This window comes from Clavelina lepadiformis, chromosome 5 (genome assembly GCF_947623445.1).
Source record: "Clavelina lepadiformis chromosome 5, kaClaLepa1.1, whole genome shotgun sequence".
In the NCBI taxonomy this organism is placed as follows: Eukaryota; Metazoa; Chordata; class Ascidiacea; order Aplousobranchia; family Clavelinidae; genus Clavelina; species Clavelina lepadiformis.
Genome location: NC_135244.1, coordinates 2,176,272 through 2,201,782, shown reverse-complemented (window position 1 = coordinate 2,201,782; position 25,511 = coordinate 2,176,272). Strand labels below are relative to the sequence as shown.

General features: G+C 40.1%; 2 protein-coding genes across 6 annotated transcripts; both read right to left on the bottom strand.

Moving 5' to 3' along the window:
* Positions 1–992: 992 nt before the first annotated feature.
* Positions 993–14,082, bottom strand: LOC143459706 (uncharacterized). 5 transcript variants are annotated; one of them, XM_076956948.1, is made up of 14 exons: positions 13,618–14,081; positions 5,437–5,480; positions 5,297–5,360; positions 4,117–5,220; positions 3,698–4,003; positions 3,265–3,556; positions 3,103–3,166; positions 2,833–3,009; positions 2,634–2,747; positions 2,472–2,555; positions 2,097–2,366; positions 1,810–1,957; positions 1,559–1,683; positions 993–1,428 (listed from the first exon to the last, which is right to left on the bottom strand). In XM_076956948.1, exons 1-14 carry the CDS (start codon positions 14,060–14,062, stop codon positions 1,420–1,422), a joined length of 3,246 nt encoding a protein of 1,081 aa, XP_076813063.1. In that variant the 5' UTR covers positions 14,063–14,081; the 3' UTR covers positions 993–1,419. The 5 variants fall into 5 exon arrangements, with proteins under 5 accessions (XP_076813063.1, XP_076813062.1, XP_076813064.1 ...); XM_076956947.1 differs by having other exon boundaries at positions 993–1,683; positions 13,618–14,082; XM_076956949.1 differs by lacking the exon at positions 13,618–14,081 and adding an exon at positions 8,388–8,586 and having other exon boundaries at positions 993–1,683.
* A 2,504-nt stretch (positions 14,083–16,586) lies between these two features.
* Positions 16,587–21,165, bottom strand: LOC143461011 (cytochrome P450 2B1-like). Its single transcript, XM_076958743.1, has 9 exons — positions 20,822–21,165; positions 20,095–20,243; positions 19,879–19,981; positions 19,528–19,637; positions 18,959–19,080; positions 18,069–18,172; positions 17,839–17,986; positions 17,472–17,635; positions 16,587–17,057 (listed from the first exon to the last, which is right to left on the bottom strand). Exons 1-9 carry the CDS (start codon positions 21,089–21,091, stop codon positions 16,743–16,745), a joined length of 1,485 nt encoding a protein of 494 aa, XP_076814858.1. The 5' UTR covers positions 21,092–21,165; the 3' UTR covers positions 16,587–16,742.
* Between the last annotated feature and the right edge of the window lie 4,346 nt (positions 21,166–25,511).

Sequence of the window (25,511 nt, the reverse complement as noted above, 5' to 3'; positions counted from 1 at the left end):
CATACCACTTGCGTTTTGCCTTAGGTGTTGTTGTTGGTAGAAAGAATTAAAAATGCTTGAAACGCGTAGTTTAAAACGCACAGACAAGTTCGCGGCTAGTCGTTTTGTCGAAGGGTCGGCGTTCTAAGCGGAAACCAACAACTTTGAAAAATAATAATTTATCATAATTGTTTAAACCGAAAGACATAGAAATTTGCACTTTAGTTTTACCTGACCGGTAAGTTCTTTATAATAGGTACCACGCTTTTTGTTAATACAAGTAGAATTTCGACCCTTGAAAGTGGTAGATTTGTTTTTTCTGGCGACTGTTTTTAACACTTGGGGAAACAAGTGTGAACTGCACAAAAATGTATCTCAGAATAAACCTACACTGTCACATAACACACTGAGGGGCTTGTGTTGGAATAAATATGAGCTCAGAGGGCTTCCTGGAATCTTGTATCGCTTTTCCATCAGTAATGAGATGCCTACGGCAATGCCTACTACAGATACCTACAGCAAAACTGCAAAGCACGTTTGTTGGCCGTCATCACAAGGGCTAGCTGTTTACTGGCCGGTGTGCAAATTCTGGGATGTTGTGAGGTGTCATTCTGCTATTTACAACTGCTGCAGTGCGCAGTTTTGATCAAATTTTTCCTAGAAGTCCTTATGTGTATATTTTGTTTATCGAAATCTGTTAATTAGATCTCTTTATATGTTGAAGAAGCATCAAAGTTATCCTTTCACCTTTCTTGAAAAAGCTGAATACGAGTTATTATCAGCGTTTATTACACAGGTATTAACCTGGAAATCTATGACGTGCGTTTCTACAGTATGTTAATGGTTTTGTTAATATTCAACTTGTCCCGGACAAAGAACGTGTCATGTAATGGGGACAACGATGCACAGTGCCCGCAACCGTACAAGCAAATCCTCTTCGATTTTAGACTGACTTGTAATTGAACTTTCTCATAATCTAACCTGATTGCAGCGAAAGAAAACACTCAAATCAGTTCAAAATAACAAAATTATTTACTCAATTATACACATGACAAATAGCAGACTTCATTACATCACGGAGTGGCACAAGATTCAGAAAATGAATGCATTGGAATTAAGAGCAGCGCCATGGGGAGAAGCACACTGAACGCACGAGTAGTAGCCACCATTGCATAGCAGCAAATGACATTATTGCCACTAAAGGCGCAAAGTAATAATATCGAGCAACGCATCAGCACCAAGTCGTAACATAAAACACTTTCTTCCAAAAAAAAGCAGACTGAACAAAAACGTGTATCAGAAAAAAAATTGCAAACACAAACAAGCACACACACACAAACACGTTTCAAACATTGTGAGTTATATACAAAGACAAAAGGGTCTACAGTTCTTTGGGCGTGCCTCGGTGTCCATTGTTTGTCGGTTATATGAAGTATAAGTTTAGTTTACCTAATAACAAAATGCAAAATGGCGAGATTAAGCGGAGTCGTATGAACAGTAGAAGGACGTCTCTGACTTGGTATTAGTCGAGTCACGAATCAGGACGAAAATTCCGTGAACACATTAAATATAAACCAACCTGTCCCTGTGTCCTTTGGTAAGCATTCCATAACCATTCGTTGGCTGCGTTAGCCGAAGGCATTTCGCTTTGCTCTGGTTCGCCATCTGACGACGAGCTTGCCTCAGTGCGGTTTTCCGGCGAATCTGCATCACGCAAATATTGCAAATTGCATCGGTTTCGTGTGAACCATATATATGCATATGCCTTAAATTAAAAACGTTTCGTTTCGTAATCGTTGGAGATACTCAAGTAAAAGAAGTTTTACTTACTAGCAGTAGAGTGAGAATTGCTCTCTTGCGCATTTGGTGCTTGTTGTTGCAAGTATTGAGAAGCCGCTAGCGTCATCATAGGGTTATTAGGAAACGTCGTTCCTGCCTCGTTTTGATTTCTATTCAAGAAGCCTTGGGCAACCAATTGCTGAAAAATTCGACCGTAAATGTTTTTTTTTTCACGCAAACATTTTAAAATCTGCCTCTGACTTAGCGCCTTCAAGTTGCTTGGGACTTGCTCAAAACGAAAGTGAAGGAACAAAGGCTGGTTTATTTTGTTCAAGTACCTGATATATTGATGCAGCAGCGGCAGCTTGCTTAACTGCAGCTTGCGTGGCTGCAGCTTGCGTGGCTGCAGCTTGCGTGGCAGCAGCTTGCGTGGCTGCAGCTTGCGTAGGAGTTTCCTGTTCCGGAAGGCATTGTCTTGAAGCAGAGGAAGAGACTGATTCGACATTGGTGGAACTTCTCATTAAGCTTGACATAACGGGGTTATCCATGGACACCCGGCGACCCCTTCTTGAGCCCCCGACTCCCCAAACGTGTGTACCCATGTGGACCTAGAAACGAAACAAAGTGAATAGAGCGGAGAAAGCTGGAATTATAAATAACTATTTTAGGGTTCTAAAAAGTTTTTGTCCCATATAGTGGCCACCCAATCTCACCTTCAAATTGCCCTTGGTGGTGAACGCACGCTTGCAAATGATGCATCCATACGGCTTCTCTCCTGTATGTGTGCGTGTGTGGATCTGAAGACCAAACAAGCCAAACGCAAGTCAGTATAAACATACAAAAATAGCCTTTGCCGAGCACTTTAAGTAACCTACTTGGAGTGAACTGGCTGATGAGAATTGCTTCTGGCAGATGTCGCACCAGTGACGTGGGTTGCCAGAACGTTTCGGTTCCGGTCCTTCACTTGATCCTTGGTCGCTGTGAGCACGCTGCGAGCAGCAACAAAACTTAATTTAATTTTTCAGACTGCAAGCAATCAGCCAACCTTGCCTGAAATTTCCGATTTGAACAAACCTTAACAGAACGACGTTGTTCATCGGAAGTACCGGGCTCTTGCTGTGAGGAGGAGGGGTTGTCACTAGCGCCCTCATGTGTCTGAGCGTGTTCTTGGAGGCCGGTTTCTGTTTCAAAGTGTCCGAGGCAAATCCCACATGCGTAGTAGGGAGGCCGCTTGTCATCGTCATCATCATCCTGAAATGGAAATATCAGACTCGTGCTTTCTATTATCAGTTATGGTGACGTTTTATTTGAACTTGCACTTGACAAACAAGCCTCAATGTATACCTCGTATGAATCGTCTAATGCTTTAAATGGTATGGTTCGCCGCATATTTGGAGAATGCTCAGGACTGCAATAAAACACAATTTCCATCGTAAATTGTCATGTTACGAATTATTAGCAACGTAATCAATGTAAATATGGTTAGTTTTATTTTCGTCGACTGACCCTCGATGAAAATTTTCCTTCTCGCTAGATGGCGATCCAGCTTCCTGTCTTGCGTAATTACCAGCATCGTCACTTGTTTTTGAAGACGAAGCGGTGGTCAGATCTAAGGCATCCTGAGCTTTCTTGCGTTCTAACGCCGACATTTCTTTCTTGAATGAAACAGCGCTAGATGGCGCTGTAGGGCTGCATAAAGCAACGTTATGTCCAGTGTTGTCAGCCCTGGCAGACAAGCCAAACACTTTCTCTGGAGCGTGCATTTGGTTTTGAGGGTAGTAAAGTGCAGCCGTTTGCTCTGTTAAATCAACAAGATATAGTTGAGTTATCAGCTATTTGCAATAGTATTAATGCCGGCTGAGTAACAGTAGATGAACTAGGTTGTAATTATATTCAGTTTAGTGCTGTAATTAACATTTCCTGCAGCTAGACCGCTTACCGGGTTGCATCACATTTTGCTTCATCGCCATCATCTGTGGCGCTGTATTGTGTTGTTGCTTCGACGACACCGCGTGCATCTGCATATGTTGTGCGAGCGCCATCTGGTTTTCAAAGTTACTGTTGCAGAGTGTGCACGCAAAGGAGCTGTTCGACTTCTGGGCCATGTTTCGGCGGGCCATGGAGGTGGCGCTGGACGCGGAAGCGGGCGGTAGTTCCCGGCGGTGGACGCTGCTGTAGTGAGTGCGAAGGTTTCCTCTGGTGGTGAAGGCGCGGGAGCATAAATCGCACTGATACGGTCTTTCACCTGCAAAGCAAAAAAGGCCGGATAAGTACAAAACCTCATGGACCAATCTCAAGAAACGGGTCTAAAGTACCAAGGTGCCACAAAAGCTGCTAAGTTAATGAAGGCGATCTCACCTGTGTGCGTTCTGTAGTGAAGTTTTAACGCGCTCGGACAGCTTAAGATTCTCCGGCAAGTGTGGCATTGGTTCTTTACAAAAGTCTCGCCATCTCCGTTGGACGCACCGGCCGAATCTTTTTTGTTATTCTTGGCCGCATTCTTCTCCGCTTTTCTGTTTGTGGCATTCAACGCTTTTGGCAGTTCCTTCCGGGATGGCAAGCTCTTACTCGATTCGTTGCCTTTGGCGTCGCGATACAGCGTGTCTTGGTCCGCCGGGGCCTGACTGCCATCCTGGACACGGAACATGGCCGACAAATGCTCAGGCAGGAATAGGTTGGGACTTCCCCCGGCCTGAGGGTTGTTGAAGACGGCTGGGTTGTAAAGTTGTTGTCTTTGTTGAAGAGCTCTCATCATCACCTCTTTGTTGAATCCGAACAGATCGCGCTGGAGCTCGGGCGATTTATCCTGTATCTTCTCGCCGTTGGGGACGAGATATGACGACGATGGGCCTCCGGGTTCTCCATTGGTTGGAACGCTGTCAAGTATTTTTCGAGTCTTCATCGCCAGGGCCATCGCCGAAGAAAATTGTGCTTGGTCTGGGCTGGCTCTTGCGTTATTGTTGGCGAATAATTGTGAAAGTGGGTTGAAGCTTGTGTCGTTTGGTGAACGTTGCATGTTGGCGACGGCGGCGTTGTTTTGTTGGCGCTGTTGTGCGAGCATGTTGACTTGCCACTGGAGGAGGTGAATCAACTGGAACTGGTAGGCAAAATTTTGCTGGAGCAGCTTCATTTGCTCCTTTACCTCATCCAGTTCGGCGCGGAGGTCTTTTGGTTCGTTTCTCTCATCCATTTCATAAGGCTCTTCAATGTCTTGGTGTTTAGCAACCTCCTCCTGGCTTGTAGAAGGATGCTGGAGCTGGATTTCCTTGTTCTGATCCACTGAAGCATCCACATCAGGATCTTCGTCTTCTGCGATATAAAGAGAATTTTCGCTCTCCTCCAGGTTTCCGTCCTCGCTTTGCTTGTTAGCGACATCGGGCGGCGTATGCGAGATTTTCCCATCGTCAAGAGGTGGCGACAGCGAAGCATTAAATTCACCAATGCCCGACTGATCTCTGGAATCTGTCGAAGCAAAAAAATCTTATCAACTAAGGAAAAAAACGCAAAACCACCTTATAAAAATAAAGTCAGTTTTCACCTGGAAGGTAAGTCGATGAGGCTGACCCATCATCTGGTGAAGACAGAGTTTCCGGAGTTGAATTCTGCAAAGAATACACATAGATATCATAAGGCAAAATATTGAACGAAGTCAAAAGACAAACCCTGTGTATCTAATACCTCTTCCTTCATCGTGGAAGTCTCCTCCGTCCGCTCTTTGTGATCTGAAAAACAAAACGTCACCATGAGTTAAAATTAACATGGTGAGGCTCATTAGCAAGCCAACCTGGTGTAAAGCGGCAAACAACATTTTAGCGTTGGGCAATAATAACACGGGTACTTATGTTCCTTTGACCGTAATCTCTAAGACTCAATGTAACGTGGCATTTGCAAAAGAGCAGCCAACGTTCAAAGACTAAGTTTGTCTTTTCAAACTGTATTTCAGCTTCACAGCGTCTTGGACAAATGCCAGCCATAATAATCAACGCCTTTGATCCAAGGCCCTCATTTACCAAAGAACAACCGAAAGCGCTGTAAATAAAATCGAATCGCTATTTATGACGAAAACCGAATCGCGAATCGCATCGGTAGCGGTCGGCGTTGCAAGGTAGGCGACACATATCGGGTAGCATTAAACATATTGCCGCGCGTCATCAGGCATGAACGCTCTGATAAACATAGTTCAAGATTCTGACATCTGAGATGGAAAATATTAAATTCTTTCGTGAACATATTCATCGCGCGTCGACCGCTTTTACAGAATCGTCATTAAGATGCGAATTCCGTCGCCGGTGTCACCGCCCAAGCCTGTTTACCACTTTAAATATTCCAGTCAACATGAAAATATTTCGACAAAGGAAAGAGTTCAAGTAGATATTTGACACGAAATTCTTTCGTTCTCACAAACACTTCGAAACAATATATTCCCGCGGTCTATAACGTCACAAAAGTCGTAGAATAGACGTATGCAAACTGCTGGTCATTGTTCGAATGGTCGCTCCAACGAACATCTAAAGTTGGTCGGATCTGATTGCAGTCACATAGAGATCATATAAACATGATAATAAGATCTTTGACTCGTTTGGCAGAAACAGAATACGGTATTACTAATTCTGGGTGAAGTCTAAGATTTAAATCAAGTCTCAAAACGTCAGGGTAAATTAATCGCGCCAGTAATAACCGTTTGCCGAAACAATGCGCTAAGTATGACGTCACAATGTGATTCACGAACAAAACAAAAGGTATTTTTATGAAAAAAAAACAACGACGCGTCAAGTTGAATAAAAATCGTTAATTTGCAAAAAAAAGTCTAGCCCCCAGCTGGGGAAAAGGGTGAAATTACGAGGCTACATTTCCAACGAACAATGCTCTACACGCCACACAGACACAGTGACAAGGGTTGTAGATTGACTACGAGTTCGACCAATCTTCGACCAAAAGTACAGGACAACTTAAAAAAATTACCGCTAGTTTATCACAAAGAATTTCTGCTTTCAGCGAAGATGACAAATTCAAGCGATTTTAAAAATTGGTTCAATTGGTTTATTTACGCAAAACATTCAATAACTCTTTTATGCTTCACAGTCCACGCCGGAAACGCGACAATGCGTTGAAATGTTTCATCCCGGGTTTAAACTGCACGTTATTTTGCATTCGAATTGGTGCAGTTGGTTGCCTGCAATTTATTCTCGACAAGGTGTTTGCGATGCTGCGTGACAAACTCAACAAAACCGGACGTAATTGGTTCAGCTATGATTACAAGCGGCCATGTTAATGACGTCACAATGCAACATACACACACCGATTGGGCATTTGTTTAATGCACACTTATCCTGTTTCAACACGAACACGTGTGGCTGCGAGCAAAAAGACGCGCTTTCGTCAAACTAACCTAAATCCAGAAAGCAAACTGCTCAAACACCCCTATATACTTCGCTGAGCTGGTCGGTCACGCCAATTGGTCATAAAGGATCTGTAGGTCACTCAAAACTGGACATCCGAAGCGAAGCTAGCCGTCGCGATTGTCAGCGTACGACTATGGGACCGTACACCCGTATAGGCGATAATACGGATTAAAGATAGCGGTCTTTAGATTTACGCCAAACAACACTGATTGTTGTAAACAAAGGCGACTGTCTTAAGTCCCCGCGCAAACAAAGATCTAGGTGGCTCTTATATTAATTGCTTTAGCGCGTTAAAAGAAGCTCCGGTAATTTCTTCTTCACCTATTCGAATAAATTACCTGGTGCAAAAGCAATTTTCGTTGCGTTCCAGTTTATACTCAACATGGAAGCCATGAAGCGCAAACATAACATGCAGAGTTACAGCGAAGGCGTAACTATGTAAAGTGAGTGAACAACTCTTCGAATAAATTGAAACGCAATTTAATACGGGAAATAGGCATTTCTATAGGGTAGTCGTGCCGCGTATGCCGTTCTATTATGTTTTTGCGATTAAATTGCTTCTTATGCGCAGGGGTGGCACATATGGAATAGTTTCCTGAACGTATCGCGACATTATGCGCTATGCTGCAGCGATCTCGAATTTCAATGCATTCCAATTACAAACCGAGACGCGGCAAATACAGTCAATTTCTTGTCAATACCCCTTTGCGGTATTACAAGACAATTTATGAACTTTTTATGGTGGTAGTTTAAACCATAAAGCAACACCATTGCCGCATACTCTAGCACATCAAAACTTATGGATATGCTTTTGCAAACTTGCTTCGCCAGGTATAACTATATATAACACTTGTAACATACGAATGACAAATAAATATAACTTGAACTTGAAGACGTGACCGCATTCTGTTATTGCTTTTATGACCAACAAAAAGGTTGCAATTATTCCTACACCTTTAACTACGGCTATTTGCGTCATATGTTTTTGATTAATAACGTTCCGCCCTAGCGTAACATAATTGAACGGCAAACTATCCAACTTTGACTTGCTTAGGCGTTACAAATGTATTTGAAGCCGAAGTAGGTTTCAAATCAACCCAGAAATTAATATTGTTAAAGTTAAACGTAATATATCGCCACATCTATTTAAAGTTGGATGTCTATATCTATATAATATATCGTTGTACACAGAGTTATATTTGCTTTGTAAGTATTTTCGTTGCTTACCTTGCAATTTTTGTTTCTTAAACCTGGCTGTACTGGTTAAAATGTCTCAGTCAACTCTATATTTCTAATACTACGCGACCTATTCGTTACTGTGACAAATCTGAAATGAATTTCAAGTCATTCCTCACTGCGAATATGAAGCTTAACAAGTGATGTCGTGCTGCGAGCCAACACAGAGAAGCATGTATCGAAAATAATCAGAAAAAAAGTACTCGGCGAGGCGCTTTTTTCCACAATACGCCTTGCGCGCGCATAGATATGTTTGTTTGTTCTTTTTAGCCAGCTGGCCCCTGACTCCAGAGTTGTGGGATATGGGGCCTTTGTTTGATAACGATATTTAGAATCATTGCAAGCCTAAGAAAAGATCCAAATCCTTTTTACTGATAATACCTTTGTTACGTCACAATGCACAAAAGAACAGCGGAGCGCCATAATTTAATTAGTCGCTTGCAGTTAACTATCTTTGTTTATCTTTGACTTTTAGAAACGTTTCTCTTTGGACGTTTCAAATATGTTGGCCCTGATTAAATAAGCGTTTCTGGCGACGTTGATGTTGTGTAGAGGTGTGATGTAGGACAAGCAAACAATGGCGGCCTAGATACCAGAATGAAACAACTGTTTACAACTGGCTATTGTTGCGACTTTGCTTTCATATCTTTTATGCTGCAACAAAGGTGTGCAAAAAACTAATTGTTACGTATTGTCTCGATTAAGTCCTCAATTCATTTGTATTGCATGCATGTTAACAAATTAACCCGTTGAACTACTGTATTGCATATGCATCGGTAGGTATCGGCGACGTTTCGATGATTTGCGCCAAATTCTCTATCAGTTATCGTGGCATGTTCCACACAAACCAGCTCTAAGTTTGGAGCAATTTTATCGCCAGTGACGCCTCATCGTATCAGTAAAATTGACGCCAATTATCGTCGGTTACATTCGGGCCGCAACAACAACGCAACTGCCCTTGTACGAGGGATTCTGAAAATATGTTTCCTCACCGACTGCTTAAATTTTCTTTAAAAATTTCTGCTACTTCCAGTTTTTTGCACTGAAACTCGCGGTAAGTTGGACACTGGCAATGCATAACTCCCGTGACGTCATATAACATGTACCTTGTCAAAAGTGGTGAATTTCGATGTCATGATTGACATTCCATTGTTCATAGGATTTCAAAGAAACGACGGTTTTGTAGAAAGGTGAGAAATGCAACGAAAAGCGATGTTGGTCGGGAAATTAAAACTGACAGTTGACCGAGAAAAACAAATTTAAGATTTCGGAGCCTTCGCACCTTCGTGGGATGTTTATGGGGAAGCGAGGGGCGAACATATTTTGCACATTGTTAGCAACACGACGTGTCAGACGTCATTACCCCTTCGTAAACCTGGTTTTTGCCGATTGAAATCTGTCCAAAATCCGGTTACTTTCATAAAGAAAAAGTAAAAATTTTTGATTCGAAAACTTTCCGCAATTTTCGCTGTGAAATTTAGATGGCGCTAGTTTGTTCAGTTTCCAACAAAAAGTATTTTGAAAAAGTTTGTTTGCTTGTTTTCAAAATTGACTTTCTCAGTTTGTAACAAACGAAAGACCACGCAAGGCGTATTATGTCCTTGTGATGTCACAAAGCAAAATAAAAACGTAAACGAAACCAAAACGTACTTTTTGTTATTTTTAAGCACAGAATATTAGGGCGCCTTGTTCGCAAATTAAAATTAATTTCTTATTTCATGCAAAATAGCGGTTGTAAGCCAATAAAAATTTTAAAATTTTATTTAATCTTGAATTCGGTCGATCTGTGTTGGCACTGAAAACTCAACTTTAAGATATTTTCCATATAACCATGCGGTCCTTAAGGAGTATAACAGCATCAAGTAACTACATCTTTGCTTTCTTTGGTCCCAAACAAGCCACACAACAGGTATAGAATTTAGAAAAGTAATCCTACAGCATGTCGAGAATGGTGGTGTAATCGTTATTAGAAATTTTATAACATTTGAAACGACTTATTGACGAGTGGTTGAAGCCTGTGTTATCTAGTTACATGTCTTCATTTGTGCGCTAACACAGGCTCTTTTTTACGTCACAATGGTATCGTGTTAATACCGATCAACGATCAATTAACCAGAGCTGATGGCTGAAAACTTTTCCATCTTCGGCCTTTTGTCAGTGGTCAATATCGCTTCATGGTTGGGATGGAAAAGTGTGTTACATCGCCGTCTATTGCTCCCACCACTACGCTCCCAGGGGGATGGGGTTTCATACCTCAATGGAGGCAGCGCTCTTGGGTTGCAAAGTTCTTAATCGATCGCTACTATATCAATCGGTTATCGGGAGAAAGAGCGAGCAATATTCGTCAACAAGAATCGCATCTACACAACAACTAACGACATCTATTCATCGACGCTTTGTCGTTCGAAACACAAGTCCTTTGAAATAAAAAACAAGCGATATATCGTTTGGTTAGTTAGCAATAGGTTAGCGTTTTCGTGTTTAATAAATCGTTCGACACGTTTCGTTATCTTCAAGTAATTGTAACCCAATATTCTGGAATGTCAGACAAAGAAAATCAATGGATGTATCACCGATAGCATTATAATCAAACCGAGATGATTTTAATGGGCCGAATGCTTTACAAAACACCGTCCGTCAAAGTAGCATGTGCCCATTCGGGTTGTATTACACTGGATGAGCATTGAGAAACGACATTCATGTCAATACTGTGTTTATGTCAATAACTTTGCCTATACGCGGCAACTAATGCTTGACGGATGGCTGTCCGTCTCACCTATTTCATTACATCCGCCGTTTAATGTTGTCCTAGTTCTCCGGATTCTTTTATTTCGTGTTCCTTTAAAACATTATCGCAAGGAAAAAATGACATTCTTTTGTTGCGTCACACACACGCGGCGATTTGTTACACTTAACAAATTATTCCACTGCTTTGAAGAACTATTCCAGAATCACAGCACATTTACGCGGGAGACAAGTTTTTCGAAGTTACTCCATAAGAGACGTTTATTTTCATTCCAGCATGATTTATTAATTATGAAGCACTGAGATGTTTTACAGGAGATCGGTTTGACAAAGTCACAAGAACATATATTGCGCGAGTATTAATTTACGGAACAATGTCTCATCAGTGTTCGACAATTCATTCAATCATCCCGATATTTCACAAAATATAAACCATCGCAGGAACGTATTTATGGCCCGCGGGCCGGATGTAACGTCCCATCCGTAATCCACCCCATGGTCCACAGACATTATTACGATTATGAGGTTTGTAGAATACGCCACGTGTGACAGCATAAGTCTCCAACCAGAGCATTGTTTTGTCATGGAGGACGCAGAACGGCGCTTATTCCGTTATTATCAACATCCATTGTTTGACAGTAATTGCATTATGAGGCTGGTCATTTTATCGGTTACTTTTGTTCTTTCAATCCGGGCATGCCGGCTTTAATAAAGGCAGCCTGCTAATTAAAATAGCCAGGTGGTTCACGGGGCTGCAAAAAGGCTGCAGACTGCTTATGTCGAGGAGCAACTTTTTTGCCTGTTGCATTATTTCTCGGCCAAAACTTCTCACGACCCAAAATTGTTTTTAAAACAGTTTGACAGGGACCCAAAATATCAACAATCATACATCTACATTTATGATTTCTTTATAATTTTCATTTCAATTTTCTGCATTTTGTTTTACAGGAGTCGCTGAAAATTGCAACCAGTTGATTAGATCTTTTAAGAAGAAGACAACTTACTCTTGCGCGACCAGTAACGATTTTCGAAATAATACCTGTCGCTTATTGTTTGTTTTTACCCGAACTATATTCCATACAGCAAGTACGTGACTTGTGAAAACTGTTCGACTTAAAACGTTCTGCTGAATGAATGATTGTTGAATGTTGCTTTGCGTTTGAAGCAACCGCGTCACAATTGCATTTGAATGAAAAATATGAATGATGAATAAGAAGCAGCTTTTGGGCGGAGAGATATTAAATCCCCAGACATTTACAACTTAGCCCTAAAGATGAGGATCGAGAATCATTTTTGGCATTATGACCTCATAATCATCGTTTGTAATTGTTTGTTGGATCGCGACGAGGTGACACATTTACTGGCGCCCTGCCAAGTTCTGTAGAATATGCACCAATGATGGGCTCTGCTTTATGACCTCACAATGTCCTCTATCACATTTCTTTTGTTTTTACTTTATGACGCATAAAAGCATCGTGGTTTGAATGAAGAAGAATCTTTCTTGAATTCTCGTTTGTCAAAATCTTACTCGATTGAGCGTAAAACATACGATACTATTACGTCACAATTGAGAGGGTGCAGACACTGCACCAACTGCATGTACCTATCCGTTACTAAACGTAATATTTCGTGCTCTTTACGCCATTTCAGCTATAACACGGTGTAGCGGTTCAAAAATATTTGCTATAGTTGAGTCTAAGAAACCAAACTTTTTACCACCTTGGCCGACAAGGTTCAATGATCTGATTTCAAGGTCAACAACCTATCAAGTTCAACTGCAAAACTGGAGTTCACGATCAAGTAAAACCAGGTTTTTCTGCAACCTTGCAAACATCAGTCTTCTATGGCCTGCTCTATACACTGGGCGAGTTTGTTATCACGAGTATAATATCATTCACTCTTCTCAATCGCGTAATAATGATAGTCTCTATGACGTCATACTACTCATTGTCCTGTTATATTAAAACGATGTGCGGATATGAATTCGTTTATGAATATTTTATCACGATCTTGTCTCTTTCAGCGAAAGATGGTTTGCAGCCAGACTGGCCAGATCGATACCGGCTTTATTATTTGCTTCTTCGGCCCCAACAAACTTAGTCCGACTAACTCCGTGTTTACCAAATTCACGTCAACGCCGACATCACAAATATTGTGACATCATCATCATCATCATCATGTGACGCTTTTTGTATAAGAAAATCGGAGAACTGTGGACCATATAAATAGAAAATCGTCTCCGCCGAGTGAAGACTGTAACTTACAAGTTACAGAGCACATTTAAGAAACTTAAAAATTATTTTCAGCATATTCCTTGGTAAATGAAATCAAGAATTGCTTTGAGTAAGCAAGCGGTACAAGCACGCTAATCAATGATTCTTGACAACGCGCGTTATATTATACCAATGTGACCACGTGGAAGTTATCCATTTTCTACTCATATCACGTGTGCATGCTTGTATATGCAATCTCTTACCGATATCTCTGGCTACTTTAAACTTCGTTGTTTCCTTTCTGTTTTCTTCTAAAATGTCTTGTGACGTAACCATGCTTGCTCTCGTTGATCTAACAATCGCTTGACCGTGTGATGTCACAAAGCTCGTTGTATTCATGAAGGCCGAGCTAGTGCTCGGACTGCTGCTCAGCGTAGTATCAGAGATGGAACACCGGCTTTCCCCTGAGAATCCTGCCGAGGTGGGAGGGGGAACACCCCGCGGCGAGCTTTCCATTTCCCCGTGATCTTTGAACTGTTGACCGGCTGACCTTTGACCTATTTGTGAACCCATAGCAGGTACCATAACGTAGTTTCCGAAATTCGCCTTCTCGCTGCAAAATTCTTCACTTTTGTTCAGGTTTTCGTTCATGTGCTGCGGTTTTGCTTGTTTTCTACGCGACATTACGCTGCTGTATTCTAAACCCATCACCCTAGGGAGCCATGGGCGATTTACCCTATTAGTCAGCCCCCTTTTTTTCCTTTGGATACACCCAAGGTATAGAATTGCGACATCTCAAGCGATGAGAAAACCGCGACCATAGTTGTAATCACAACACTTTTGTAAAAAGCGCATGTTGATAACCATTCACGTAATAATGGCACTTGTTCGACTACAATGGCAAAGTTACGCAATACAAGTCCTGCGTGTCACGGCAAGGCAAGGGCAGTAATGCGATATTCCAGTGCTGCTGAAAGCAAGAATTTGGTGAGAAATATTGCCGTTTTATTACGTATCAATGATAAATTATGACGGTATGTGTTTGCTCTGTGGAAGATTTGCGGTTTGCGGGTTAAATGACCCGTACAGGGGAATATTTAAGCAAAGTATTACGTGAACGATATATATGCGCGCGGCGGAACGGAGCGACGGTTAAAATATTTTCGAATGATCGTGTTTTTCGACTCGGCTGGGACCCCTTTGTTTGTCGCATTGTTTTCGTCACACTTCGTTTCACAGCGCTCATATACCAGTTCTCTATGAATCATATTCAGTTGCTCTGTGGAGTTTTGTTGTTCGAGTATTATGACGCAATAATAAGACGAACAAAAGGATGATTGCAAAACAATGCAAATAATAATAACGAAGCTATAATAAACAGATTTTTATTATTGCGGGTTAGAAGGCGACTCATTTTTTCTGTGGAATTAAATTAAATATGATTTTAATTGAAAGAACATTTTACTCCGTTTACGTAATAATGCTCTCTTATCACTCGAAGACTGCAGACATCTCTGTCGATATCACAGAACGACAACAATGGCCGAAACTGAAACATCAAGATTACAAAAATGTCAAAATGGGAACTAGACCAATCGCCATATAAATATAATGAATCTGATACACTCGTATTATGTGAAATTGGCATAGATTGGAATTTACAGCATCAACTTATGTTTATTCGTTTGATGTTAATTCCTTTTACTTTATGGTGATCTCCGTAAAAAAGTATTTTTGAGGGGATTTTATTTGCTACGTCATTTTTACATGACAATGCTGTCTGACGTAAAATCAATCGTTCGGTGTCAATTATATCGATGGAATTCAAAAGGTAAAGTTTTATCTTACTTTAAATATTTATCATTATCTTTCCTATATGGCTAAGATAGGAAACATATCCTAAATGACCTCCATGAGCATATTCGAAAAAGATTGTCCATTCATCCAATATTTCTCGCGCTAAAGTCTTAATATTGTTTAACTGAAATCGCGTTTATTCTTAACACATCGGTCATATAGCGACCTATCAGAAAACATGATTATCGCAAATGCGCTTAAAATCCTGTCGCTACATTGAGGATGGAACATAATTAACTGCCAGCTAGACACTTTTGTGACGTCACATGCGTGATGATTGATTTTGATACTACCCATTGTGCCGTCATAATGATCTTAATTTGTTACTTCTAAAAAAAGGCTAATTTTAAACAAGATTTTGTTTCAAAGGCCAAGAAGAAAATTGTTACGTACCAATAGTCGCTTATTGTTTACAGGACAAGGCACAACAACCATAGAGAGAAGATACTTCCGTACATTTGATACTGCGAGTAGTTTTAGGAAACGCGCTTCAAATAAATCAAGAAATTTGAAATCTTTTCTGTCGCTTTTGTTTATCTACACTTGATAGGGTTGCCGCCTTCTAACTTAAGGAAGTAATTTACCAGGAAATCATTGTCGTTCGTACAAAAAATATGCACATGGCAAAACAAAACCAAAACTCCAGGACCACGTATGTCAGTTGCTTCAAATCACCTTGTAAATTTCAAGAGTATTTTCGCAACTTTGTGCGAATACTGATTTAGTTTTTGGTGAACGCGATGTTATGTTTTGACTCTTAAGCCACAAACATAAGCATAGTAGCGGCTTATACAATGCTAGTGACATCTGAAAGGCAATATCAATATCCTAATTCCAACGCTGGAATACTTCAAATTTCGAAATTAGAGTCTTTACTAAAACTTTTTAGCAATTTTGTGCAACGTTTTTGCCAAGATTAACCCATACTTTTACATTAATCCGAAGACTTTTGAAATATCGACAAGTTTTTATATTTAATCTGCTATCTCTGGTGTGGTAAAATTATGATTATTAACTGTGACCTTTAGCGCCACCATACGGTGATCACTGATCAGACTTGTAGTACAATGGCGCTAGATGCAGATCCGAAAAGCCGGAGGAATATAATCCACAGAGAATAAACGAGGCGTTACGAAAAACGAAACTTTGCTCATTCTCTTCTGTGTTTGTGCTCGTACACTCTTTAACTTTCTAAACAAATTAATTGCGTCATTCAATTTGGCTATGACACAAATTTATTACGATTTTGCCCAAGTCTATATCTATAACATTGATATTAAACTACATATACTTTATTACAATATAATAAACTCTATTCTGTGCATGAAACTATAAGGAAAGAAATAAATGCTGTTTAAACAACACAAACATATGATCACTGATTTTGAAGCGCTTCAAAAAGTTTTAATTTCTTAAATTTTAATACTGTAACTGCAAGAAAAAAAAAATCTTAAAAAACGTAATTGAAATACTTTCCGATTCTTCGTATGCGCACAAAATCACAAAAAATTCTCTTAAGAAGTTCTTAGAATTAAAACCGCGGCGTCACAATGAGGTTAAATGGGGCCGGGACAAAAGCGGATCCGTGTTTTCCGTTATCCGCGGACGGAGGAGCGCTAGGATCGACTGATAACTTGAATTTTCGGATGATGTTGACCAGAAAAAGGAAAACCTCCGCCTTAGCTATATCCTGCCCCAGACAGTGGCGTGGACCCAAGGAAAAGGGGAGGACTTTTTTGGACTGGATGAAGCACCCCTCGTTGTCAAGGTGACGTCTAGGGTCAAATTTCTTCGGGTTATTCCACGTTTCTGGATCGTTGTTGACCGACCATAAGTTGGCGATAATCTGCGTCACAAAACCCCAGGTTTGGAGACTTAAAAGATATATTAGTGATAGTGATGATGGCATTGGTCAGACACGTAACTAATTGGGACCCAGGGATCTCGGCCACTCCCAAACAAAGATTTGCCTCCTGGAGAAAACATGTTTGGCGTAGTTTGTATGTAATGCATTTATAGTAGTTGCTGTTCGGTACCTCCACAAAATTCTTGGCTTCTACCGCTACCCCTGTTTGAAGTTACGGGCCTGTACTTGGTGCGATATTTTATTATAAACAGGTTTTGCCATTTATCTAGGCCGTGAAGACAGGTTCGTGTGTTTACCGTCAGATAGATAAAGTGGGAACGGTCAGAGAAATGAGGTTACTTGGGTTCAAGTCGAAGGCTTCACTTAGTCTCGGATAGTCACGTGACATTTTACCTCAGTGTTCTTCGGAATCGTTTTCCCGTTCAAAATGACGTCATCCGTTGTCTTGTGCGAGGGAGACAGGGGAACCACCGCTCTAAACCTCATGGTTTCCTCAATGAAAGATCTCGTGTAATCCATTTCAAGTTTATGACGTAACAAAGGCATTCGGTGTTCGCCTGTGACGTCACAATGCGCAAAATTATTTACAGGGGTGGCGAAGCATATCAAAAGATTAATGAGAAAGCACAGAAGGTTATTGCTTAAGATAAAATTCTTCTGAATAGACAGTCTGAGACAAGATAGATCGATAGAAGACATCCTTCCGCTCATCCATGAAAGTGACAACCAATTTATAGTCTTTTACGCTCATTCAGCTTACCGACAACCGATTTAATTTCTTGATAAATCTTTTCCTGAGTTCCTTCCTCTACAAGAAGACACAGGATGGCCCACCTCAGCGTACTGCTAGTCGTCTCTATACCAGCTACCAGCAAATCTTGGATGTAATGCACCAACTGCTCCGTATTCTGTCTTAAGATGATTATAAACAATAACTTACTTTATGACCTTATCAAACCTACATTGTGACATCATTCATGCAATTATTACCTCATCAGTATCTTCGAACGACTCCAAAAATGCGTCACAAAAGTCCCGGATGTAATTCTTGTCGAACGTTAGCTTGTGTTCGACCACGTGACCTCTGACGAAATCTGTCAAGTATTTTAGATCAACGATAAACAGTGAGTTATGAAGGAATCCGAGAAACATTTTGCTGGATCGAGAGTCCGAAACATTTTAGATTTTAGATTTTAGATTTTCTGAAACATTTTAGATTTTAGATTTTAGATCATTTTAAACAAGATTTCGAAGCAAAAGTCATTCGAGGCGAGTGATTCTCAACGGGAGCCGTTTGGCTCACCTAAAAATTTAAATCTATGGAAGGAAACTGGTAAAATATGGGATTTACCGTTTCTGTGCCCATTTAATTATTGCTCATAAATGTTACTTGTCAATTAAAACATTTACTCAAACTCTGGTTACACTCTTAAATAGGCTAAATGCAGGTATTATGCTCGTGAAGAAAAGAACTCCATTCGCATAAATTTTAAATCCGATTGAATTCGCACAAGATATTCAATATTACGTGTTACCGAAAATTTAAGTTTGGGGAGGTGGAGGTTTGAAATCGTTTTGGATTAACAAGGTAAAGATACAAAAGACGTGGAGAACCAGAGTTTTTTAAGGTGCTTTTAAACCGCCTCTTAAATTTATTCAAGGTTTTTTCAAATTTATAACTACTGCAACTACAGCAGAAAATTAAGCCAAAGCAGCAATTCGTCTTTGAAAGTCGCGGTCTTTTAAAATTTCGTAGCGGTCGCCAAAGTACAAACCCTGTAGAGGAGAGCGACTGCTATAATCAAAATAATTCGTTTTTGGTAAAGATCAGTAAAAATTCAAAGCACAAAAAATGAATTTGAGTCGGGTTTAAAGCCAACCTCTAATGTCGTCCAAGTATCCTGCCACCCTCTGGTAAGCCCCTTTGAAGGGTGGGACGTGACGTAAATCACCCTCAAACATGGTCATGTAGAAAAGAAACCCGGTGGAACCGCGACTGAAGCTGTTGCGACGTCATGTAAAAAGAACGAGTTTATTCTTGTGAAGCTTTTTGTGCTAAATCTTGTTTTTTTTTCGTTATAACCCGAGTGTTGAATGAGACAAATGAACAGATCAAAAGACTGGAAAGCTGCTGAAGCGCTGAAGACTGGAGCGAAGTTGCTGCCAGATATTTTGAGTTGAAAATAAATTGGTTACGATAATACAGCAAATACTCACTACATGAAATTAACGAAATTCATAAACCCCCCATTTGCTGCGCGCCGTGCGCAACCTCTTAATGCACACAAAAGGTGACAATCCAAATCAAGCAGTACCAATAAACTATTCCGTAAACTGAGGCATGTTTTTATAAAGAAAAGCGTTCAAGTTTAGGAAACAAATTTTTAATGTTTCTACAAACAGTTAAAATCCGCCATCAGCAGCAAATGACAAGGCAGTTTCAACCAACCTTTCAGCAAACATTTCGACCACTTTGTGAAATTCGTCATCGTCATACGCGAACCTTCGACCTATTACGATATTGCAGATGATATTTGCTGCCGCGTTGGTAAGTTCACTCTGTTATGCAACAACAGATGACGTCAGTAGTGTGACAACGGATAGCGTGATTTGACGAATAGACTAGCGTTTCCGCGAATAAATTGAACTTTTAACCCTACAGTATATGTTACATAATAAATGCAACCCGTTAAGAATTATCAAAATCATCAAATAACGTTGCTGTTATGACGTGATTGTTATGTAAGATATCATACGCACAAACATTGTTTTTCACGTTTCTACCACAATCCATAAACACCTCAATGTTAAAGGGAATCCCCTGTTTCGAGAGCAGGCGATCGGTGAGATATTCCATCTCATCAGTCACTCTTTCTTCCATGGTCTTTCTACCCACGCCAACTCTGAAACAGATAATCAAAAATTTAAATCTTTAAATTCGATCTAGTTTTTAAATCAAATTTAGTACAACTTTATTCGTTCGACTCAGACTCAAGCAACATTTCAGCGAACAAACCCTTTCAGAGTGCGCAGTCCAAATGTGCGTTGAGATTTCCATAGCTGGCCGTAATCCAGGAAGCTGATTCCTCGGCCTCTGTGGAAAGCGTCGAACATAGTTGGGCTGCATGGACGGCCAGAGAAAGAAGCAGATTGCTTCACCAGCGCCTGAAAGGAAAAAAATATGATCAATACTCAAACATTAAGCCTGAATGAGCAAAGAGGAACATAACACACTCGTTCAAATACGCATAACATAATGTAGGTATACGCCTATGTCACAGATACATACAAGTTAATTCACAAGCATGCATAACGTAACTTTAAAAGCTAATTTTTGCAATTGGAGATGTGATCTCTTGCAATTCAGTATTGACCAGCAGGTAAGTTCAATTTGGATTATCTGATAATTAATAATTTGACAAACAACGAAATAGTGACCAGACTAAACAGTAAACACCCTTGACTAAGATTGATTATACTAACAAGGAGATATGTCGCGACAAATCTCCGAGTGGATAAAACCTAAGATCACAAACTTATCGATTTGTTGACCTGTTAAGATAGCGAATAGAGTGTCGTTAGTTTGAAGTGTTGTTTAGTCAGTTTTCTTATAACAGTCGCTAAGATTAGGATCGCTTTGCAGCATTGAATAGAGACTCGTTGAAGATTGATGAACAAAAGATCTAAGATCTTCTACTTCAACTAAAACCCGATGTCGCAAAAGTCAATAAGTCGAAGGTCACCTCATTTATGATGTCATATCCGCACAGAACCACCGCTTCCGTCCTCCCGAATCGAACCGACATCGGGTTGCCATAGATACGACTCCACCGCCACAGGGTTTCAGGCGGATTTTTTCCAAGGAAAGGAATCACTCCAAAAAGCGGAATACCTCTCGGACCAGACGGAAAGTTCGGCGGCCGTTTGTACCACCAAAGAAGGAGTGATGTAATCAAAGTGACCAGCAAAGCGATAGCGGCGTACAAGTTGCTACCAGTAAGAAACTCGAACATAGCTTGTTTTGTCTATTTCTAACTGCTAATCTATGCAGAGCATCTGCAAAACACCATAACAGACGTTGCTGAGAATAGCTAACGTCATAATACGCAAACATTTCAAGGTCAACGGGGTCAACAGGTGAACGTCAACAGGTCAAGGGCTAAGAAAAAGCAAAATCCTGAACAAAATGTTTAATTATAAACAATGAGTTTAACCAAGAGCCTTTTGCATTTCCTAAAAGTGATGCACTGATGCCCAAAACTTAAAAGAACCCCAAAGACTCTGGCTATAGGCAAAAGAACTAAGCATCAAGGAAGTCTGCTGGTAGCCTACACCTGCAAGGCTCTGCTCTGCCCTATCAAATGCTCACTGATATCACTAGTCTGTTGCTCATTACTCAGCGATGTTATTGTTTGTGTGTGTGTGCCTTACAGTGTAAGCCGCAACGATTGTAATTCGTTTGCCGTTTTCCTGCGTCAATTGAAGTCTGTTGTTTTTTTTATTATTATCCTGGCCTATGATTTAAGGCGTTATTTCACAGATGAGCAGTTGTAAGCCATTTTATGTACTGTATCTCATTATGTGCGCTCTTCGCGTTTGATGAGCAGCCTTTGAAACCTTTTTTGCTTAGGCTGTTTCGTCCTCTCAAGAGGGTACGAGTTTAGTATGTTGTTCAGAAACGAACATGATTGGATTTGAAGGCTTGAAATTGTTTGATGAATTATTCTGCCATTTTCTGTCAACGGAGCGTCTTAAAAATGTTCTCACACTATGCATTTGTTTGGGATTTATTTTGAGTAACCTCCCAATATGGCCTTCAATTAGTTGGCAATCACTATATGAGAAATGTGAAAGTGACAGAGCGTATGAAACAATTTTCTCTCATATTGAACGATCGTATAACTTTGCAGCATTATGTCCGTGCAATTCATTTTCGGTTTCTAAAAAACTCATGATTCTCGTCATGCGTCACGTCGTTCGCTTTTCAGTACCCATGTGTTATCAAATATTATGTTTTTGAATTTCATTATTGCTGACAATTGCCCAATGGTTCGGGTTTAATTATATCTATTGGGGATATGATAGACGAGACAACCTGGAATCTACTGGTATAAGCTGTAGACCTTATTCAGGTATACCAAATACAGTAGGCCTATATACTCGCACAGTACAGTTGTGATATGCTAATTCAGTACATGCTACAGTAATATGCTACAGTAATATGTTAATTCCGTCAAACAATACATGGAACAACATCAAAAATATTGAAATGATACCAAGAATGTATTTAGTTGAGTAGAAATACGAGAACTTTTTGCATTGATAGAAGTATTCAAATTATTTGTAACTTAGCCTATTTCGTTGGCGATATTTTTCTGTTCTTTAAAAAAATCGACTAAATCCATCCAACGATCCACTAACTCTAGCACCCTAGGCCTGCTGCTTTGCTGCTTTGCTACTTTGCTGCTACAGTATTTTCGCTTCAATAAATCAGGTAATTTCCTGTCGTTTACCTGGAAATTGTTAATTCTGCATTATAGTGATGTCAAGATATAGCCTTTGTTCGAGAATCTGCGTTGTTTGCCTTATAGTATGACGTCATTACTGCCTAAAATCGTCCACCGTTATGATCTACTTGCGCATCTCTCGGGATCACCATCCAACTTTATTGTAAATTTGTTCGAGACAAACCTCTGGAAAAATTATTCGAAACTATACTCAGCAGAAAAAACCACCGATTCGTGTATTAGTGCAGCCATGTTCTAAACTGAGCCTGCTTTTGTTTTAAACCGTTTTTATGAAAAGAGAAAATCGATAAAAGCAACGCATGAATGACGCAAGGTTACACAAACAGTAGAGTATGCGGCTTGCATTTGGTACGGAAACGATTGCACCAATTAATTATTGGTCGCAACCAATAGCTAAGCAAAATGTAGCAATCACCTTCTGAAGTAAAAAGAAAGTTTAAGTCGCCAATAACAATTTGGCTGCCGTTATTTTATTGGAAAAAATCTGCGTTTGAAGCTATTTTTCACAGTTCTTGTTAACCTAACTTTGATGTTATAACATAGTTATCTTAACCTGACCTAAATGTACCTTCTAATCGAAATCTAAATACAATAAAACCATAAATAATTAAAATCAACTTTTGCATATTCCTTCTCCTAACCTGGCCGCCTATCTTCAGCATCAGGCTGCGTGACCTACATTTGGTGAAATATTCACTTCGTAATTATTAACCAATTACCAAAATAGCGAAGGAATTAGAAATCTCTCTGCAGCTTTATAACGAAATCCCTATACATCGTCGCCCATCACAAACATAGTGTTACCAACATCCGCAGAATTAATCGTTACAATATTATAGTGAAGTTTCCTCAATTTTTATTCCATTTAGTTGAAACTTTGCTTATTATGACATCGAACGATGTGGATATGACATTCTGTGAACAATTAGTTATGACTTCATAGAGTGAACCTTGATTTACAATGTTTCTATGTCGTAATTTAACTTGAAGTTTACATAAAAACTTTGTAAAATAGTAGTCAATTAAGGTAATAATTATGACGTAATAGTGCATATCACGGTCACAAATTATTACAGAACAACGCAAAGGCTGGTTTTCTAGTGTAGAGGTGGCGCATTAAAGAAACCGGTGAACAACTTCCAGAATAATTTGGCAGAAGATTTACTGGGGTTGCGACTACACAGTATTACGGCATAGCTTATGACCCGTACATATGTTAAATTGATAAATTGGTTTGGGGCGTAGAGCGACCGGAAAAAAGTTGGTAACCACTGGCTTGGAGTAATCTATGTTGCAATCCAGCTACTCGTTAATAACCCCGTGATCGAAACGTCATCAACGTTCAAAAAAGGCATAGATATTTGGGATAGTTCCCAATGTTGCTCGCAAATGTTGACACTGGTTGTGTACATTCCACCAAAACAAAACGCCGGCCAGTAAGGCCACAAATACTTCTCTTCGGGAATCAAGTTCTTGTATTTTGGCTTTCGAAGGGGCTCAAAAGAAACTTCTCGAAACTTATAGGTACAAATGACAGGAAACTCCGGCCAATTACGTTCCTCCACCACGTGTCGTCATCAGATGTGGAGTGGAAGAAGTTGTAAGGAAGATTTTCTGAAGCCCATTTCATACAGCCAGTGTTTTTACACCGATGTATCTGTCGTTGTGAAATATTTTTACACGGAAGCTACAACATGTCACATATAGCAAGCAAGTACGACCTGGACTTACTGGTTGTCATCGGAATGGGAAATCTGAAGAATGTCGTAATAGTCTTCATATTCAAGGTCTATTGCTAACTGAGATTTTTTGTTCAATCCAACGACGAAAGCTACGAAGAATCTCCTGTCTTCAATCTGTTTTATTGAACCCCAGAGTCTGCGAGTTAATTGGAGATGGTGCTTGTTGGTTGTCGTCGATTTCACAAATGTCACCATGTTCCACACGACTTCTGAGAAACCAAAGTTGTTTAATATACAACTATACATGTTACCGGCCTTTTTCTAGTGCTGGTTCGAAGAGACCTACAGTTAACTATAGGATTGTATTTCAAAACGGTAAAAAGTGGGCACGTCTACACAGCAGTACAGGCATCGGTAGAATGTCACTCGTTCGACAACGGGCAAGGCGTAATCACAATTATCAGTGCTTCTGGCCGAAGGCAGAAAATACAAAGGCACCTCAAACCAAACAGAAAACAACGTAACACTCCTCCCCCTCCAATAAATTTTGCTTCGACATTGTTTGAACATCAATTAGCATAACTGGCTATAAGCTAAGTATATGGTAAATACAACTAAAAACTACGATACAATCACGAAGCAACCGCTATTACTTTTGTTACCCAGATGAATTTGTGAATTTTGAAGAAAATTTTTCGACTACCTATGTTATAGTGGGCCACATAAAAAAGGTACAAAACGAAACGTACATACAAAACGATTTTTTAAACACAGCAAAATGGTGGACTTGTGACAAAAACTATGGATATCACACCAATAAAAACAAACGAAAATCAAGGTACAGCATTTCTATGCAGATAATTTAAACACAAACATTACATTGCAAACCACAGCAAAATTTAAAATAACTTGTTATAAAAAAAATTTAAACATACCATGACTTTACCAACACAATAGCACAGGGGCGGGCAACTTCTTCGGTCGGCGGGCCTGATATGAGAAAATGAAGTACTTGGCGGGCCGGATTCCTGAATAGATTGGAACGCAGCTTTGTCTTATTAATGTTCATGGTCGAAAATGTTTGCTCACAAATGTATGTAGACCCGAACAGAACAAGTAGATTCATGGCCATCTTTCTCAGGTTGGCAAACTTGGACTTATTCAGTGACGCAACACAGGGATTGCGGCAGAATGTGGCCGCAGGCCACATTATCATGTAAGAC

Bases quoted from the DNA above. Each gene is read 5' to 3' on its own strand.
- LOC143461011 (XM_076958743.1), bottom strand. From the start codon at position 21,091: ATGTTCGAGTTTCTTACTGGTAGCAACTTGTACGCCGCTATCGCTTTG. The intron at 20,244-20,821 runs GTGACCTTCGAC...TTTTCCTTTCAG, and splicing joins GATATGACATCATAAATGAG to GCGCTGGTGAAGCAATCTGC. The intron at 18,173-18,958 runs GTTGGCTTTAAA...AATACTTGACAG, and splicing joins ATACTTGGACGACATTAGAG to ATTTCGTCAGAGGTCACGTG.
- LOC143459706 (XM_076956947.1), bottom strand. From the start codon at position 14,062: ATGGGTTTAGAATACAGCAGCGTAATGTCGCGTAGAAAACAAGCAAAA. The intron at 3,557-3,697 runs GTAAGCGGTCTA...TTGATTTAACAG, and splicing joins GCAAAATGTGATGCAACCCG to AGCAAACGGCTGCACTTTAC. The intron at 3,010-3,102 runs GTATACATTGAG...TTTCCATTTCAG, and splicing joins CATTAGACGATTCATACGAG to GATGATGATGACGATGACAA.